The following is a 17,097-nucleotide window of genomic DNA, read 5'->3' on the forward strand; positions in this document are numbered from 1 at the left end:
CAGACAGATGTTGGAAATGTAAAAAACATGAAGGTTCTTTCTACCATATGTGGTGGGCTTGTGAAAGACCAAAAAAGTATTGGCAGATGATTCAGCAAGAAATTTCTAAGATCTTGGAATATGAATTCAAGAAAGTTGCAGAAACTTTTCTGTTGGGATTACAAATGGAAAAATTTCCAAAAGAAGATAGAACTGTAATTTGGTACTTGCTTTCAGCTGCTAGGACATTATATGCACAGTTGTGGAAGCAAGAAAAAATACCAGAGAAATGGGATTGGATTATAAAAGTTATGACATGGAGTGAAATGGACAAATTAACAAGAATATTAAGAGATTATATGATTTAGAAGTTTTTAAGACGCAGTGAAAAAAGTTTAGAAGATATGTAGAAAAAGAGTGGAAAATAAAAGGACATTGGACAATTTTTGATAATGATTAAGTTTTAAAAAGAAGAAGAATATAATTTTTGTTTTAATAGTTAAGGGTACCTTTAAATATTTGCATTTTAAGTAAATAACACCGGCGGGGGTCAAGTAACAGGGGGAGGGGGAGGTAGAAAGTAATATATGGGGTAGATAAAAGAAGTTATTAAAGATGTAAGAAATAGATTTATTACCATATGTTACCAATAGAATTGTTTTAACCAAAAGGTTGACTCAGCCTTCCATTCTTCTGAGGTCAGTAAAATGAGTACCCAGCTTGCGGGGGGGGGGGAGAATGTAGATAACTGAGGAAGGCAATGGCAAACCACCCCGTAAAAAGTCTACCATGAAAACGTCATGATGTGATGCCACCCCAGAGTCAAAGGACTGGTGCTTGCACAGGGGACTACCTTTATCTTTATGGGGGGGGTAGAGATTGGGCGCGGGGAACAGCCTGGGGTGGCAAAAACCCAAGCACACACACCAGTCCTTGGAAAAATTGTTTTCCACAAAACCCTGGTGCCAAAAAGGTTGGGAGCCACTGCTTTAGCAGTACTGGGATGGCCAGCCTCTAGGTGGAGCCTGGAGATCTCACAGAGATAGCAGCTGATCTCTGGATGACAGTGATCAGATCTCCAGGAGAAAATGTCTCTTTGGGATATGGCATTATATCCCACTGAGGTCTGTCCTCTCCCCCGAACCTGCTCTGCCAGGCTGGACTCTCATAGCTCCAAGAATGTCACAAGCTGAGGATGGAAACCCTGGATGCAGATATGCGTAAAGGGGGTGAGGTGGTGTCAAGGAAGAAATAATAAGGAATTTCTGGTAGTGTTGCAGAAGCAAAAAGAGGACGTATTTCCTGACTATCTCAAGAAGTGTGCATACACACAGAAGCTTACATCTTGAATAAAGCTTTGTTGGTCTCAAAAGTAGCGCTGGACTCAGACTTCGTTCTGCTGCTTCGAGACCAACGCAGCTACCTACCTAAATCTACTTCAAACAAGTGATAACTATGACAAGTCATATTTTAAGTACCCCTGCTATTTAAGCTGTGATAATTGCTACTAACTAGGAATATTCCTAGCTTTGCAAGTCACAAAGAGGACATTGCCACCAGTTCTTTTAAAAAGAACCCAAAAGAGGATGGTAATTAGTTTCTTGTCTTATATGTGGCAGAGGTAATTGATGACAAAACACCTTCCTCGTCTCTTGTACTGAAACCCCTGTGGGATGGCTGCCTGCACACACACACACATAAATGAAAAATGCTTATAATAGAAGATTTAAATATTCAAAGGACACCTTTCATTTTCAGGGTCAAGAATGACAAAATCATAGGACAGTAAGACTCGGGGACAAACTTCCACAAGTGTATCTTTATGGTGTGGGTTTGAATCCCTAAGCTTGCTGGGTGACTTTGAGCCAGCCACACACATTTATCCCAGCCTATCTCACAGGCTTTTTATGAGAATAAAATGGAGGAGGAGAATTATGGACATATGAAGCTGCCTTATACTGAATCAGACCCTTGGTCCATCAAAGTTAGTATTGTCTACTCAGACTGGCAGCGGCTCTCCAGGGTCTCAGGCTGACGTTTTTCACACCCTTTTTTGGAGATACCTGGGACCTTCTGCTTACCAAGCAGATGTTCTATCACTGAGCCACCGTCCCTCCCCTTATGCAATTATGTAAACTGCTTTGGGTCCCCATTGGAGAGAAATGAAGGAAATAAAAAAATACAGGGGTTGTGCTGGGGGGGGCGGTTACATTGTAGTAATCGGTGAGGATTGTTTTGTGGCATCTTCATCTGTTTAATGTAGCTCTGTAGTTGGGCTTGCTGATTTTATGAACAAAATAAACGGAGGTTCTCTGCATTTAACATGTAGTAGAAGTGAGTTCTGAGTACATTGTAAGAGAAAACCTGGAATGTAGAGGGATCTAAGGCTTTGTCTCTTAATGAGAGATGTATATATTGGAGTCTCTCTGTGTGTGTAAAAATGTTAAATGCACGCAGGGGCTGTGAGCATTTCCTGGTATAAATACAAGAGAGGGTCACAGCCCCCAGTAGCATTAATGCAAAACTCTGGACAGGTCTACACTTCTGAGAATTAGATAAGGAGAAGTAGGAGGCTTGCTAGATTTGGGGATCAGAGTTATATGGAACTGCTGACATTCTGTAAAAAAAAACCCCAGGGGCAGATGACTTGTGGCCAGTGCAGCTCAGGAAATATTTCAGAAATGGGGAGCTCAGATTCTAAACAGTTCTTACAGGATTATTTTAAAAATCACTTTTAGACATAGATAAGGCTGTGAATCGAAAATCTCAAAAGCTGAAAATTCAGTCTTGTTTGTTGGCCATGCTTGTTATCAAGAGGCTGTTGGTAGAATGTTTCTGCTAAAATGTCGAGAATTAAGGTCCTGCCCTGCTTGTATCATAGGGGACTTTTGCAGATTTTTTTTTAAATGGGAGTACAGCATTTCAAACAGTAGGGGGAATAATGTGTCCTTTGTGTTGACAGACGTGTTGTAATCTGCATCTCTTCCACCCACATGCAGAAGTCGTTAAGGGGCTGCCAAGAAAAGAATTCAGTCCCTGATATGCATTCTAACTTACCGTAAGTTGCTTGCATTTAATTATTAGTCTTCTCTGCTTACAAGGAAAGGTTTTCCACCTGTAATTTATTAAGCAGTTTTATTCTTTACTTCTATTATAGCTTCCTTAACTTCCCAAGGAAGGAAGCATGCAAAAGCTTATTAAAGGCCTCTTCTCATACTCTATAGCAAACCTGGTTTTGCCACTGTGTGCACTCAACGAAGATCCATAGCTAGTCCTTTCTCTCTGATATGTAGCTCTTTAATAAATTTTTTTTTCAAAATTTATTTTCTTAGATTTATATATCCCGCCCTTCCTGCAAGGCAGGCTCAGGGCAGGTTCCCTCAGAAATTAAAACTATATTTAGAATTTACACTATAAAAACAGCTAAAATACATAACTTGAAAAACACTGCCTCGACAGTCATGACCAAATCAGATCCAGAGGGCCATCAGATCCCCAAGATCGTGGGTGGGGGGGAGCCTAATAGAGTTCAATAACCTTTATTGGCATAATATCCAACCTGACAAGGAACCAGTCCATCCATCAATTGGCAGTTTGCAATTACATTGAGCAGTGGGGAGCCTCATAGAAGGTGATGTCCTCTGCCTCATCTGAAAGCCTGGCAGAAGAGCTCTGTGCATCATATGCTTAGACGAACACCTACAATATGTAATGCATGATGCAGATCTGATTCTTCGTAAATACCAGGTTCTTCTAGGAAACCAGTTTAGTCTTTTGGCGAGTTATTCTACAGCAGCTAGCAATGAGGCATGATTCAAGAGCAATGTTGTCATTGAAGACATTTTGCTATGTATTACTCCAAAGCACTTGACAGACTTCAGAACTTTCCCCCACTGATTTATTATTTTTAACAATGCAACGAACCAGTACAAAAACTGAATTTGTTTTTAAATATAATAAAGGGCTTTTTTAAAAAAAAGTTTGTAAATGTAAAATGTAAAAAAAAAGTTTGACAAATGAATAATATTTTCATTATTCTTGGTGCTGAGGGCTTCTAGTGTCCTGGCCCCATTGATGGACCTCCTGATGGCACTTGGTTTTTTGGCCACTGTGTGACACAGAGTGTTGGACTGGATGGGCCATTGGCCTGATCCAACATAGCTTCTCTTATATTCTAATCCTGTTGCATTTTTATAACTGAGCCTCCCATTGGTCGACTGTATTGACTCACTCTGTGCAATCCACTTTGAATCCAAGTGAGAAAGGCAGGCTATAAATAATGTAAAAAAAAGATAAAAGTGGGTCTGGTAAGATGTACATTGTCCTCAGCTCTGTTCCTTTCACTAGTTATAGACTCGTAAAAAGCAGCAAGTGCCTTTTAACATATGGTAGCATCCCAAATGCAGTAGCTTCTACTCCCCCTCCCCCAAACACACACACACTCCTCCTGCCCCATTTTTCTTTTCCTACTGTTGGATCACTTCTTTGGGAAATCTAGTAAGGAAGAGATAGTGTGAGTTTACTTTTCTCACGGGCTCTATTGTAAAGGAGCTAACACTCTGTTCCCAGAAAACAGCAACTTGACTGTAAGGCAGGAAACAGTAACTTCAGCAGGTCTTGCAGCAAGGTATTTGGAATGAACAGAGAACTCCATTCTGAGACTTTTTATCTGGGATGTTCAATATGATTACCTGACCTTATGAGGTCTCAGATGAAGCATATGCCATCTTCACATTTTTGTTAGGTAGACCCAGAGTCCCATCCACAAAGTATGCAACATAAATTGAGTGTTTTATTTTCTGTTGTAGTCTATTCAGTTTCTGGGTAAGTAATAGTTACATGAAGAAAAGATAGCAGATAAAATGTGAACATCTTTATTCTAGCTTTTTTATCTGCAATTTTATCAAGTTTTAAATTTAGCTACTTTCATGTAATGTAAGGCAGAGCTTTGGGGACTGGACAAGCTCAGACAATGAAAGAAGACAGGTCCTTGCTGCAGCAGAGAGAGGGCAAGAATGGGAGGCTTTTAAAGACATATAGAATTTAAATCAATCCAGCCATAAAATGTGTGCATAAGGTACCTTTTATAAAAAGGTTTTTAGAAATTTGAAAACTACCTCAAAGACTGAAGCACGTAACTTGATCCATCTGTACTACAAGTTGTCTCATTAAAACCAGACAAAAACGATTGAAACCTTGTTGTAGAGCAGCCATAATGCTAAATATTATTAGGGAGATATCAAATAATAAAAAAAATGATTAGGCCTAACAAAAAAATGGGCTAGGATGAAAGAAGGAATGGATCAAGAGGAATTAGGGTTTGTAGAGTCTTTCGGGATCAAGAGGAATGTCACACAATTTATTTTTTTACTTCAATAAAACCTCAGTTTGTTTAGCCTTGGTTAATCATATACTCTGGATATGGTGTTCCTGCTTTGGCATGTCTTATTATTCTTCAGTACATCATACTTTCACATATCTGTACTGGAATTTAGCCAGTAATTTTTTTGTTAAATTTGCAGTTTGCTCATTTATGTACCCATTTATCTCTTATTAAGGGCCTAATATATCTTAAGTTCCAACAATTGAGAAATGGAGAGAATTGATACTGCTAAAGAAAGACATGCGAATAGTTCTTGTAAGACACTGCAGAGTTTCAAAGTAACTGAGCAAATCTACACTACGGGTGATAAATTTCTCTGAGTCCTGTCACTATGCCAATGCTTATCATTAGGTTTCACTCCCTTTCTAAATAGACTGTGCGACATTTTGTTGAATTAAAAGTCCACAGTTTAGCCTTTGCTCTCAATTCCCCCCCCCCCTTTCATTCCATTCTTGCAGGGGCTTTTCTCTAAATTATTTAGATCCTTTATGGCAGATACTCTAGAATTAGTCCCCAGTTTGGTTCCCATGGTGCTGCTCACCAACACCTTTCCTGCTGCCCACCAAGTATTTTAGAAAGTGAGTGAGGCCAGGTGGGGCTCTTGCACAGCAGAGCCTTTGATTTGCCACTAAAATTCTGGTTGGCTACGCAGACTAAAATAGCAGTGTTTGTTTTATTCTCTCTCACCTCTTTCCCGGAGTATTTTCTAAGTGCCCCTCTTCTCCTCTGCACTAGGCCTTCCTCCACCTCCTCTGGCAGCCATTTCGTGGTTGTGCCCACCATGCTGTGTCAAAATTCCAAAGGTGCCCATAGGATCAAAAAGGCTGGGGAACCCTGTTCCAGGAGCTTGGTCTGAGCATAGGGTCCTGTTTGTATCTGTAAGTGAAAATTTGGTTATACTGTTATAAACACAGGAGACCTCCTAGGATGAAGATAAGATACTATTGTGGGGCAGGGTTGCCAGATACCCCCCCCCTCGGTGGAGGCAGGGTCACCAGGCCCTATCCCCAGGCACCGATCAGCTGGCTGGTTGGGGGACTTGCCAGGAGAAGGCTTAGGCCTCGCCACCAGCATCATGCAGGAAATGATGTCATCATACCAGCAACATCCAGGCAGTGCTCTGATATTTGGGGGGAAACCATGGTAGAAGCCAGTTTTACCATAGAGTTTTTCCAAAATGCCAGAATGTCATCTGGGTGTCGCTGGCATGATGATGTCAGTTCCTGTGTGATGCCAGTGATAAGGCCTAGGCCTTTGTCTTTCTCCTCGTAAGTCTCCCCCATGTCCTGCAGGTTGCAACCCTATTTTGGGGATCCTTGGCTTCTTTCACATTTACATGCAAGGGAATTATTTTAAACTGTGATAACAGATGATATCTCACATGCAAAAGTAATTTTTTCCACAAAACCCCAGTGTCTAGTAGGAGTTTTGTACAAGGATGCGTATTATTGCATATGCAGTTGAGATGTGATAAACTGCAGTCTTTCTGGAGTAAAGTACTTTACATTGTAGAGAAGCATCAGATCTTGCAAACCATCCAGTCATTGATTACATATTGGCATAAATATGGAAGTTTAGGAGTGAAAAAGCTGCCCTGTCACATGAAAGTTACAAAAGTAGAGGAAAGCCAGGAACTTTTGTATTACAGACCCATTTATAAACTTTGCAGATGAACTGAGTACAAACTAGCATTATAGGAAATACGGGTTATAAATCATAGTTGAGATTACAGGCGAAGAATTGGCACCATTTTTTCTGATACTGTTTAATTGGAAATAGGAGAATGGTTTAATTATTTTGTTTTTGTTTAAATTAAATGGATTTAGGGAAGCCTAAATCCACATAAACTGTTAGAACCAGGCTCAGATAGAATTTGCATTTTGAGGTTTACTTTCATCTCGTGGAAATATCCTAACATGTATCTTAAAACTTGATTGCTGAATGATTACCAAAAGACTTTAAGAATACATGCAACGCGGCGGAAGAATATTCACTTTTTATTGTTTCTTCCTTCCCCTTGAGGTTACGTTGACAGCACAACAGCATTCTAAATTTGCTATATGTTCAGAGGAGCTTTCAATATACATTTTGACTACCTTCTCAATTTCTCTTCAGCACAATATCCAGATAGTGATTTTCTGTAGGTAATTATTCAAATTTCCATTTGATCAGAGATAGATTATGATGTCCTGCCAAGAGCCCTCTCTGAGCAATTCTGCTTTATAGCCTGACAAATTACCAAAATCCTGTTTGTACAATATGGATTCTTCCTGGTCTTTTTTCCCTTTCAAATTATTTAACTGTGCTTTCTAAACGTGGCCTCTGCCTGAACATGGAACCTGATTATTTTTTCCACTAATTTCAGAATCTTCTGCACTTGATTTCCAGAAAACTCAGTAACATTTGATATTAATTCTCAAGCCATTTGTGTTCCTAAATTCTATATCCCTTTCCATTCACCAAACAGGTGGTTGGTACTCAAATGGCCTAGGGCCAGTCACTAATCTATCAGCTGGCCTACCTCACTTGGTAAGGTGAGAAGATAAAATAGGGGACGAGACTCTCATGTGCACAACTCTTGAGTTTTTTAGATGAAGGATGGGATGCTAATATGCTAATATGATATATTTTTGGCCTTGCCAGTCATCTGTTGGAGGGGAAAGTATGTCTAAATTGAAGTGGCTCGTGTACCCAGACATAAAGCAGATAATTTTCTGCTATCAAAGATGACTGCACTAATTGTTTTAGGATGGCATACATATCAGCACCATCCAGCAGAATAATGCATTGCGTATTTGTCTTCAGCAATTGCCACCAGTCTGAACAGAGGACAGTGTCTTTCTCAGCCGTAATATTTTTGCAGTCAATCCTGTGCACATAGCAAGAAAATTGGCTGCTCAGAAATTGAGGGTACTTTTAAAACAGGATATAATTCCTGAGCAAACTTGCAATTGGTTGCTCCCTAGTCACCGATTACTAGGAGCAAATCTAAAGAAGAAAGTCTACTGTAATATCTGAAATACTGTGGCCTGGGTGTAGAAGGACTTATATGGTGCAGTCCTATAACTTGGCCACTGTTCAGTGAACAATGGGTTGGATCAAACCAGCTTTTCCACTGGTGACAGAGGACGGGAACCCCTTTGACCACCCCAGATGACTTTATGGATGAAATTAATGCGGGAGGAGAATTGGTTAAGATTGAAATAGCTGACTGAACATATGAAGCTGCCTTCTACTGAATCAGACCCTCGGTCCATCAAAGTCAGTATTGTCTACTCAGACTGGCAGCCGCTCTCCAGGGTCTCAAGCTGAGGTTTTTCACGCCTATATGCCTGGACCCTTTTTAGTGGAGATGCTGAACCTGGGACCTTCTGCTTCCCAAGCAGATGCTCTGCCACTGAGCCACCGTACCGCCCGATGTATATCCCTCAAATGTTCTGTTGTGGGCTCCATCTGAGCAAACTCTGCTAACCTGATGATCAGGTAAGTTGTGTGACCCCACAAATCTACTCGGATGAAAGCCCTGGGTGAGAAATTGATGATAGTTGGAATGTCAATGATATTTTTCAGATGGGCAAATCCAAAGCATTTTCTCTGTTCAAACAGCGTGTCCTAGAAATCAATTATGGTAGTCCTGAGAGTCAACAGAATTTGCTTACCCCTATCTTTTGGTCTTGCTTTCCCAAGTTAGTGTAGAGCTTTTTTTGTTCACAAGATTGAACATTCCTACAGTGGTTTTACAGAGGACATTTTTGAATAGGCCCTATTCTGACAGAATCTGCCCTTGTGTACATACTTCCACGCCCCACTTGAATGTAGGTTCTTGAATACAGGGAAAGGAAAAGTCCCCTGTGCAAGCACCAGTTGTTTCTGACTCTGGGGTGACGTTGCTTTCACAACGTTTTCATAGACTTTTTACGGGGTGGTTTGCCATTGCCTTCCCCAGTCATCTACACTTCCCCCCAGCAAGCTGGGTACTCATTTTACCAACCTTGGAAGGATGGAAGGCTGAGTCAACCTTGAGCCGGCTACCTGAAAACCCAGCTTCCACCAGGGATCGAACTCAGGTCGTGAGCAGAGCTTAGGACTACAGTACTGCAGCTTTAACACTCTGCACCAGAGGGCTCTACTCTTGAATATAAGGGATTGCTATAAGGAAGAATATAAGAAATCATCTTTAATCAACCAACCATCTCCCTACACTCTCGAAACCCTGGGTCTTTTGCTCAACGATAAGGATCCCAAGTTTACTTTTGCAATTGCAACATTTGTCTCAGACCTTTATGAACTGAGTGGGTCAAACCCATTTGTTATGAGGGCCGGACTTGACATAAATGAGGCTTTGTCGGGCCGGGCCATGTGTGTCATGAAATGTAATGCCAGGTAGCAGACAGAGACAAACACAAAGATTTTTTTTTAAAAAGTTTAAATAAAACATGCTTAAAACACTAGCACTCTTGCGATATTTTGTTTATTTAACAGTCTCCAATAACTAACACCGCTCGTTCTGAATTATTGCATCAAAAACTGGAGACGATGTGCTGCAGCAATCTTGAGTATGTTGTTCAGGTGGGTATCTGCAAGTTGCAAAGCTACTTTTGATTTGCTCGTGGGCCTGATAGGACCCCTCCGGGGGCCTGATCCGTCCTCTGGGCAGCATGTTTGACACCCCTGTTTTAACCCTTCCATTAAAAAAAAAAGTATCTTCTGCCTCTCAAGATCTGTGAATCAATGAGCTTCTAAGGCTATAAAAGGAAAGCTCGATGAGGTCTAAGGTGTTCCAGGCATTCTAGAGGGTCACTGTTAAAAACATTAACATGGCATAGCAGTTAGGGTGTGAAGCAGGAAATCCCCAGTTCAAATGGCATTGTGCTCACTTTCCACACAAAGACAAGCTTGTGTAGTTCACCTGTTGCTGCTTTGGATGTCATATACAGTACAGACCAATGGAACTGTGCCAATACACTACTCCAAAATTATAACTAAAACCTCATATATTTCATGTACTTCAAAATAATGGTAATACAAACAACATATCCTCCAGGTTAACAAATTGTACATGTCTTACAATAATTCATCAAGTTATACTAAAGACCATCATTAACCTTGAACTGAATATCCAGACTTGAACTGAATATCCAGTAATTCGTTCAGGAAATAAAGTCCTTCAAACCACATAGTTGATTTCTGAATAGCCAATATGAGCCAAGAAAATCCAGACGACTCCAGAATGCGCTCTTCATTTTGTATAATCTTTCAATAATGCACTAATGTACAATAATTAAATAGTCAGTTGCAAAATATTAATATGCATAAAATATTAATTGTATAATATTTAATCAATTTTTCTTTTATATTTATAGTTAAGAAGGACCAACCTGCAATCTATATTCAAGCATTACTCCTCTCAATACTAAATTTAGACATAATTAACTGCTCTGTATTGTAGACACTACTGAGAAATAAATACAATTTAAATATATAGTGTCTATACTTCAATATTAATTGTTTCTTTTCTATAAAACCTATTTAGTTAACACCACAAACAATTATACATTACTTGCTAATGGATTTAATCATTTCACAGACTTCCAGTGAGTGCCTTGAAAAGCTTACTACTAGAGGTAACTCAAGAGTTACGTAAACTCTCCACTCTCATTATTATAATCTCGTGAAAAGGCTGAATTTCTCTTAAGGCACAAGAATTGCCAATATAGCAAGTTATGCCTTAAATGTTTGACATGGTAAGACAAAAAGTGCAGATACAAGTTCTTATCTGTCTTTTTGGTGAAGTTTTTAACTTTCAATCTGTCCTAGTCTGTGATAAAGACAGTAGTATCCAGATAATTTGTACATGACTAGATTGTCCATTGAATTTAATAGAGGTATGGGTCCCAAATCCCCCGCTAGGCCTGGAGACCCCCGATTTGGAGCCTCCTCCTCCCGCTGGCCATAAAAGGGAAAGCGGGGGGGGGGGAGAACGGCAGCCCTTCCCACCCAGCCCCCATCGCAGCAGCCAGAGCTCTTCCATTTTCTCAGGCTGCTTCCCGCCCCCAGTCAGCTGGCCGGTGAAGGGAGGGGAGCGCAGCCACGCCCCCAAAGGACCATGTGCCTTTGCACCTCCGGAGGTGAGTGAGTTCTGTCTCCTGCATCAGATTTCCCAGAAAGGGGGGTGGAGGGGGGGTGGAGAGGGAAACGTCTTCTCATAGGGTATAATGGGGAATTGATCTGGAGGTTTCGGGGGCTCTGGGGGAGCTGTTTTTTGAGGTAGAGGCACCAAATTTTCAATATAGTATCTAGTGCCTCTCCCCAAAGTATCCCCCAAATTTCAAAACGATTGGACCAGGGGGTCCAATTCTATGAGCCCCAAAAGAAGGTGCCCTTATCCTTCATTATTTCCTATGGAAGGAAGACATTTAAAAAGGTGTGCTGTCCCTTTAAACGTGATGGCCAGAACTCTCTTGGAGTTCAATTATGCTTGTCACACTCTTGTTCCTGGCTCCGCCCCAATGTCTCCTGGCTCCACCCCCAGAGTCCCCAGATATTTCTTGAATTGGACTTGGCAACCCTAAATAGAGGGATGGGCATTGTTAAGCCATTCCAAAAAGTTCTCTATCTTTGCTCCATCTATAAATAACCAGAAAAAATGTTGTCTATGAATCTTTTGAAAAAGAATAGATCCTTATAAAAGGAGTTACGTTGGTTGTTAATTTCCTCTCAGATTCTAAGTTACCCATAAATAGGTTCACCACACTTGGGGTGCAAGCACTGCCCACAGCCATCCCTTTTGTTTGTATATAGAAGTCCTCCCCATAACAAAATATTTTTTCTCTAAGACTGCATCAGTTAAGTCCAGTAGAAAATGTGTAGGGGGGTGATTTAATGGATGCTGTTCTAAAACTTCTTGCAACACTTGTCTGGCTTCAGAATGGGGAATATTAGTGTACAAAGATGTCACATTAAGGGGCATTAAGATTGTATTTGTAGGGACCTCCAGATTTTCTATTTTTCTTATAAAGGCTGTAGCATCTTTCAGGTATGGTGGAATTCTGGATATGAAGGGTTGTAGAAATGAGTCTATGAATTTAGAAAGAGGTTCTGTGAGTTATACCCTGAAATAATAGGTCGTCCAGGTGGTGACATGCCCAGTTTTTGCAGTTTAGGCAGTACATAGAAAACTGGCACTCTTGGATATTTATTGACCAAATATTCAGCTTCTCATCTATATAATCCAAAGCAAGTGTTTCATTCACGGTAATATTAATTACCTTCAATATTTGTTCAATTCGATCATGTGTTAAAGGTTTGTAAAAACTGACATCTCAGCCTGCTGCTTAGGGTTAGTACCACCCTACATCCAGTTTTGTGGGGAAAGCTACGTAAAGTACCCCTTAAACGTTCTAAGTGTCATGGGTGCTGGGGGCCCTGCAGAAGAAGCCGAGCCTGCAGAAGAAACTGTGCCCCTGCCACCTGCACCAGTGCCCCTGCCTCCTGCTGGAGAAGATCCAAGCCCCCCTGCCTCGCCCTCTCGGGTGGCTCGTGTGCGTGACCGCCTTTGTCAGGACCTCAGGGATCGGAGGAGGGCGGCACGCTCACGAGCAAGACGCTCCCTGAGGCCTGAGTTTTGAAAGGATTCTGGCCCTTCTAGGAGTGAGGGTGCTTGAGTCTCAGCAGGATCCTGGCTGCCCTCTGAGTCAGCAATTAGCCCAAATGGGCAACAGACAGCAGAGGGCTATATAGCTGTGGGCTTTGAGAGAAGGCTTTGTGGAAGCAACTAGTCACTTACCTGACGTTCTAGCATCCACTTCAGCTTCTGACCTCGGCTTCTGGACCCCCTGACTCTTGCATTGACTTCTGGACCCCCTGACTTTGGCTTCTGAACCTCTGGCCTACGATACCTGGACGGTGATTCGGTTTTGGCGCTTTGGACCCTCCTTGCTACCCAGCTACAGACCTTGGACTGCCCCTGGACTTCGCCTGGCCTGGCCCCAGCCCGTGACACTAAGACGTGTTACCTAATACTAGCATTACTTCCGGCATCCTTAAGTTTTGCTTGGGAATGCCTTTGTACTCATGCATTGGGTATATTTTAAGCCAGTTATAAGAACCAAGCCATGCTTCCTGCATTAGCCAATGCATCTGAACAGTTTCCACAAATAGGCTCATGAAGAGCACATTGCAGTAGTTTACCCTTGTAGTTTCAAAGTCACAAGAGAGTGTGAACGGGAAAGCAATGACTGCAACTTGCTTACCAGATGCATCCTTGGCTGCTGTTTGTGCTCTGCAAACCCTTGATGCTGCGGAGGATCCGGCCCAGCTGTGCAGACAACCCAAGCATTTGCTTGCAATGGCAATGTCTTCAGGAACATGGCAGAACAAGATGCAGTTTGACATTTGTGCACCCTCGTGTTGTCTGTGAGATCCTAGGCACCGTGGAGCATGCTGCTGGGATTGTATGGTGCAGCCGCTTGGGTGTCGGCACTGTGTTAAGCAGGCCTCCTCAATCCAGCCATGAATTTGCACGATGAAGGAAGCATCGTTAATGATGGATGGGAGCGCATGGACTTCTTTGTATGCATGTGAGAGTGAAGGACTGCCCTTGCTTGCCAGCTAGGCTCAGCTGATTTCATTAGACCAAGTTAACAATCCAGACAAAGAGATTAAAATGTTACTTTTCCAATGAAAAGGTTTCATTGGATGAGAAATCTGTGGTTGTTATGACATTGAAATATAAGGGAGCATTGATCATCGGTGTACTAATAGGGACTGGGGAGGGGGACTGGGCCGCAAATTGACCCCTCCCCCAAGGAAATAACCCCTTCTGGACCACACTGGCGACTGTCAGTTGAATGAGCAGGATTGTTGCCTCTTTCTCCTCCAAGGCCCTTCTGTGGCCTAAATCAGTATGCTACTCAGTATAGCGATGGTATGTGTGGTCATTAGAGTGTCAGACAAGGTCTGAGAAACCCAAGTTTTAATCCCCTCTCTTCTGTGGAAGCTCACTGGATGGCCTTGGGCCAGGCATCCCTCACCAGGGGCCAGGAGGGACCTGTAAGCCTAGTCACACACTCTCAGCCTAAGCTACCTCACACAATTGTTGTGAGGATAAACTAGAGGAGAGGAGAACAATGTTAAGCTACTTTGGGGTACCCATCAGGGAGAAAAACGGTATAAACGAAATAAATAATTCGCTGCTTATTTCCTCATCTCGCTGAATCAAATTCTCCTCCCTCCACCTTGGCTTCTCCTTTCTCCCTCATCCACCATTCCAGATGTTCTTCATTTCCGTCTCCTAATTTTCCCTCTCAATCTAATGTGGCAGGTGAAAGACCCGTCCTGAACCACAGTTATTTTTATTTGCGTTGGTTTGGTAAAATATGAAGGCCGTCCCTGCATTATTACGCACGTTTCCTCTAGATGGAGCTCCATAACCATGAAGGGCCCTTCCTTCCGCCAGGTTCTTGTTGAAAAGACAATTATAGAAGGCTGGTTGTGGTGGAGGCTCCTGTTCTTTGTCTCTCTGTTGCTGAAGAATGCCGCTTGTACAGAAACATGCAGCCTTTGGAGTCTTATGTACAGTAAATGCGCTTGCGAATGATTTAAGCCATTCAGACTCTTGGAGAAAATGTCTCCTGTAAGGCAGGATATAATCTGTTCTGCTGATTCATATCTCGGAGCAGCTGTGGCAGGCATCATGTTCTGTGTCCTGCCAATCGACTGGTCCTCTTCTGATTTATGTAGCAGCATCTCTGATTCTTACGAACGGGACATTATTTTTTAATGTAGGTTTTGATGTTCTTTTGCATGTAAAGAGTGATATTACGGACGATGTGTGTATGTTTTTAACTAAACCTGGCTAAAATATTTAAAAGGCAATGGTTAGTTATTGGCAGGAACTCATTTGCATATTAGGCCACACCCCCGGATGGCACCATTGTTTCACATGGGGCTTTTTGTAGAAAAGGCCCAGAAGGAACTCATTTACATATTAGACCACACCCCGTGATGTCACCATTGTTTCACATGGCTTTTTTGTAGAAAAAGCCCAGCAGGGATTCATTTACATATTAAGCCACACCCCCTGACACTAAGCCAGTTGGAACTTCATTCCTGTGTGTTCCTGCTCAAGAAAAGCCCTGGTTATTGGCGAGCGAAAGAATTCTGGAGTCTTTTTATTATTTTCATCATATGTTTTAAGGACTGCAATCTAGCACTGAGAACAGGTTCTGGGTCTGCCGCCTGGTTTAGGTGAAGGCCTGACTTCCTCTTATGAAAGGCCACCCCTCAGGGACCTTCCTCCTCCCCCCCCCCCTTTCTATCTTCCTTTGTCTTTTTAGTTTCCAACCCTTTTGGAAAAGGCACTAAATGTGATCTCCGGCTCTTCAGATCATATAGACTCCTTCCAGTTTATTTTGCTTGAAAATCTTTTAAAAGTTCTCATGGTAATTCTTTAGCCAAGATTCATGCTTTAAAAAAAAATCTTATGGCAATTTTTGACCAATAGTCATGTTTTTTTCCTCCACATAGCTTCTCCAAAACCATTTTTTTAAAATACCATATCCTAAATCAGCCTTGGGCAGGGCTTTTTTTGAGCAGGAACGCACAGGAACGGCTTGGTGTGGCCTAAAATGCAAATGAGTTCCTGCTGGACTTCTTCTACAAAAAAGCCCCCTGTGAAACAATGGTGATGTCAGGCGGTGTGGCCTAAAATGCAAATGAGTTCCTGTTGGGCTTTTTCTAGAAAAAAAGCCCTGGCCTTGGGCCATCCTGGGAAAAAAATGGACTTCACTGATATAAAGAATAGTCCATCATAAACATGAATAGTATGTCTCTTACTAAATTTATATATAAAGGTAAAGGTAGTCCCCTGTGCAAGCACCAGTCATTACTGACTCTGGGGTGATGTCACATCATGACATTTTCACGGCAGATTTTTTTATGGGGTGGTTTGCCATTGCCTTTCCCAGTCATCTACACTTTCCCCGTAACAAGCTGGGTACTCATTTCACCAACCTCGGAAGGAGGGAAGGCTGAGTCAACCTTGAGCAGGCTACCTGAGCCCAGCTTCTGCTGGGATCGAACTCAGGTCGTGAGCAGAGAGCTTGGACTGCAGTACTGCAGCTTTACCACTCTGCACCACGGGGATATAAACTTATATATAGAAAACAACAATTTCAAACACACTAAATTACATTACAAAATTTTAGAAAAAGCACGCAGCTGTGTAAGTCCATTCCAAATAGCTTCTGGGAATCTCTTGACTTCTTCTCGACTGTCTCCTCTTTTACTCTTGCATTCCTCTTCCATTTCTCACCCTCCTTCCTGCAGGGGACTGGCTGCAAAGTGGGTATTGGCTTTTGGAGATAGCCATGCAGTGAAGAGGATCCCCATGGAGCGTTACCAAGATGACTTAATGGAAGTTGAGAGTCACTCCGGTGCCCACTTCAGGCTGTGGGAAATGTCTCCAGGTTGGCATGACCTCCTGGCTGAATATATCTCTGATAAGGAGGAGGAGGAGGATGTGAGTGTCTCAGAACAATCTGTGCATTTCTTTAAAGCTGAGGATTATCAATATATTTTGTCCAGATCATTAGCAGCCCTAGACTTACAAGACAGTAGAGAACCCACTAGCACAGACACTAACCCCAAGGATAAATCCAAAGGGAATAAAGAGTTTTTCCCAAGGCACAACACATCTGCAAAGGTTTTTCCCTTTCTGGTTTTTTGAATGGTAG

The 17,097-nt window shown here is 42.0% G+C and overlaps 1 protein-coding gene across 1 annotated transcript in view; it reads right to left on the reverse strand.

Annotated features, from left to right (window-relative positions):
• BRWD3 (bromodomain and WD repeat domain containing 3) overlaps positions 1-6,645 on the reverse strand; it is a 106,067-nt gene extending 99,422 nt beyond the window's left edge. Inside the window, 1 exon segment of the mRNA XM_060250179.1 lies at positions 6,462-6,645. Coding sequence (XP_060106162.1) covers positions 6,462-6,645 — 184 coding nt within the window.
• Between the last annotated feature and the right edge of the window lie 10,452 nt (positions 6,646-17,097).

Source organism: Heteronotia binoei, chromosome 11, assembly GCF_032191835.1.
Source record: "Heteronotia binoei isolate CCM8104 ecotype False Entrance Well chromosome 11, APGP_CSIRO_Hbin_v1, whole genome shotgun sequence".
NCBI lineage: Eukaryota > Metazoa > Chordata > Lepidosauria > Squamata > Gekkonidae > Heteronotia > Heteronotia binoei.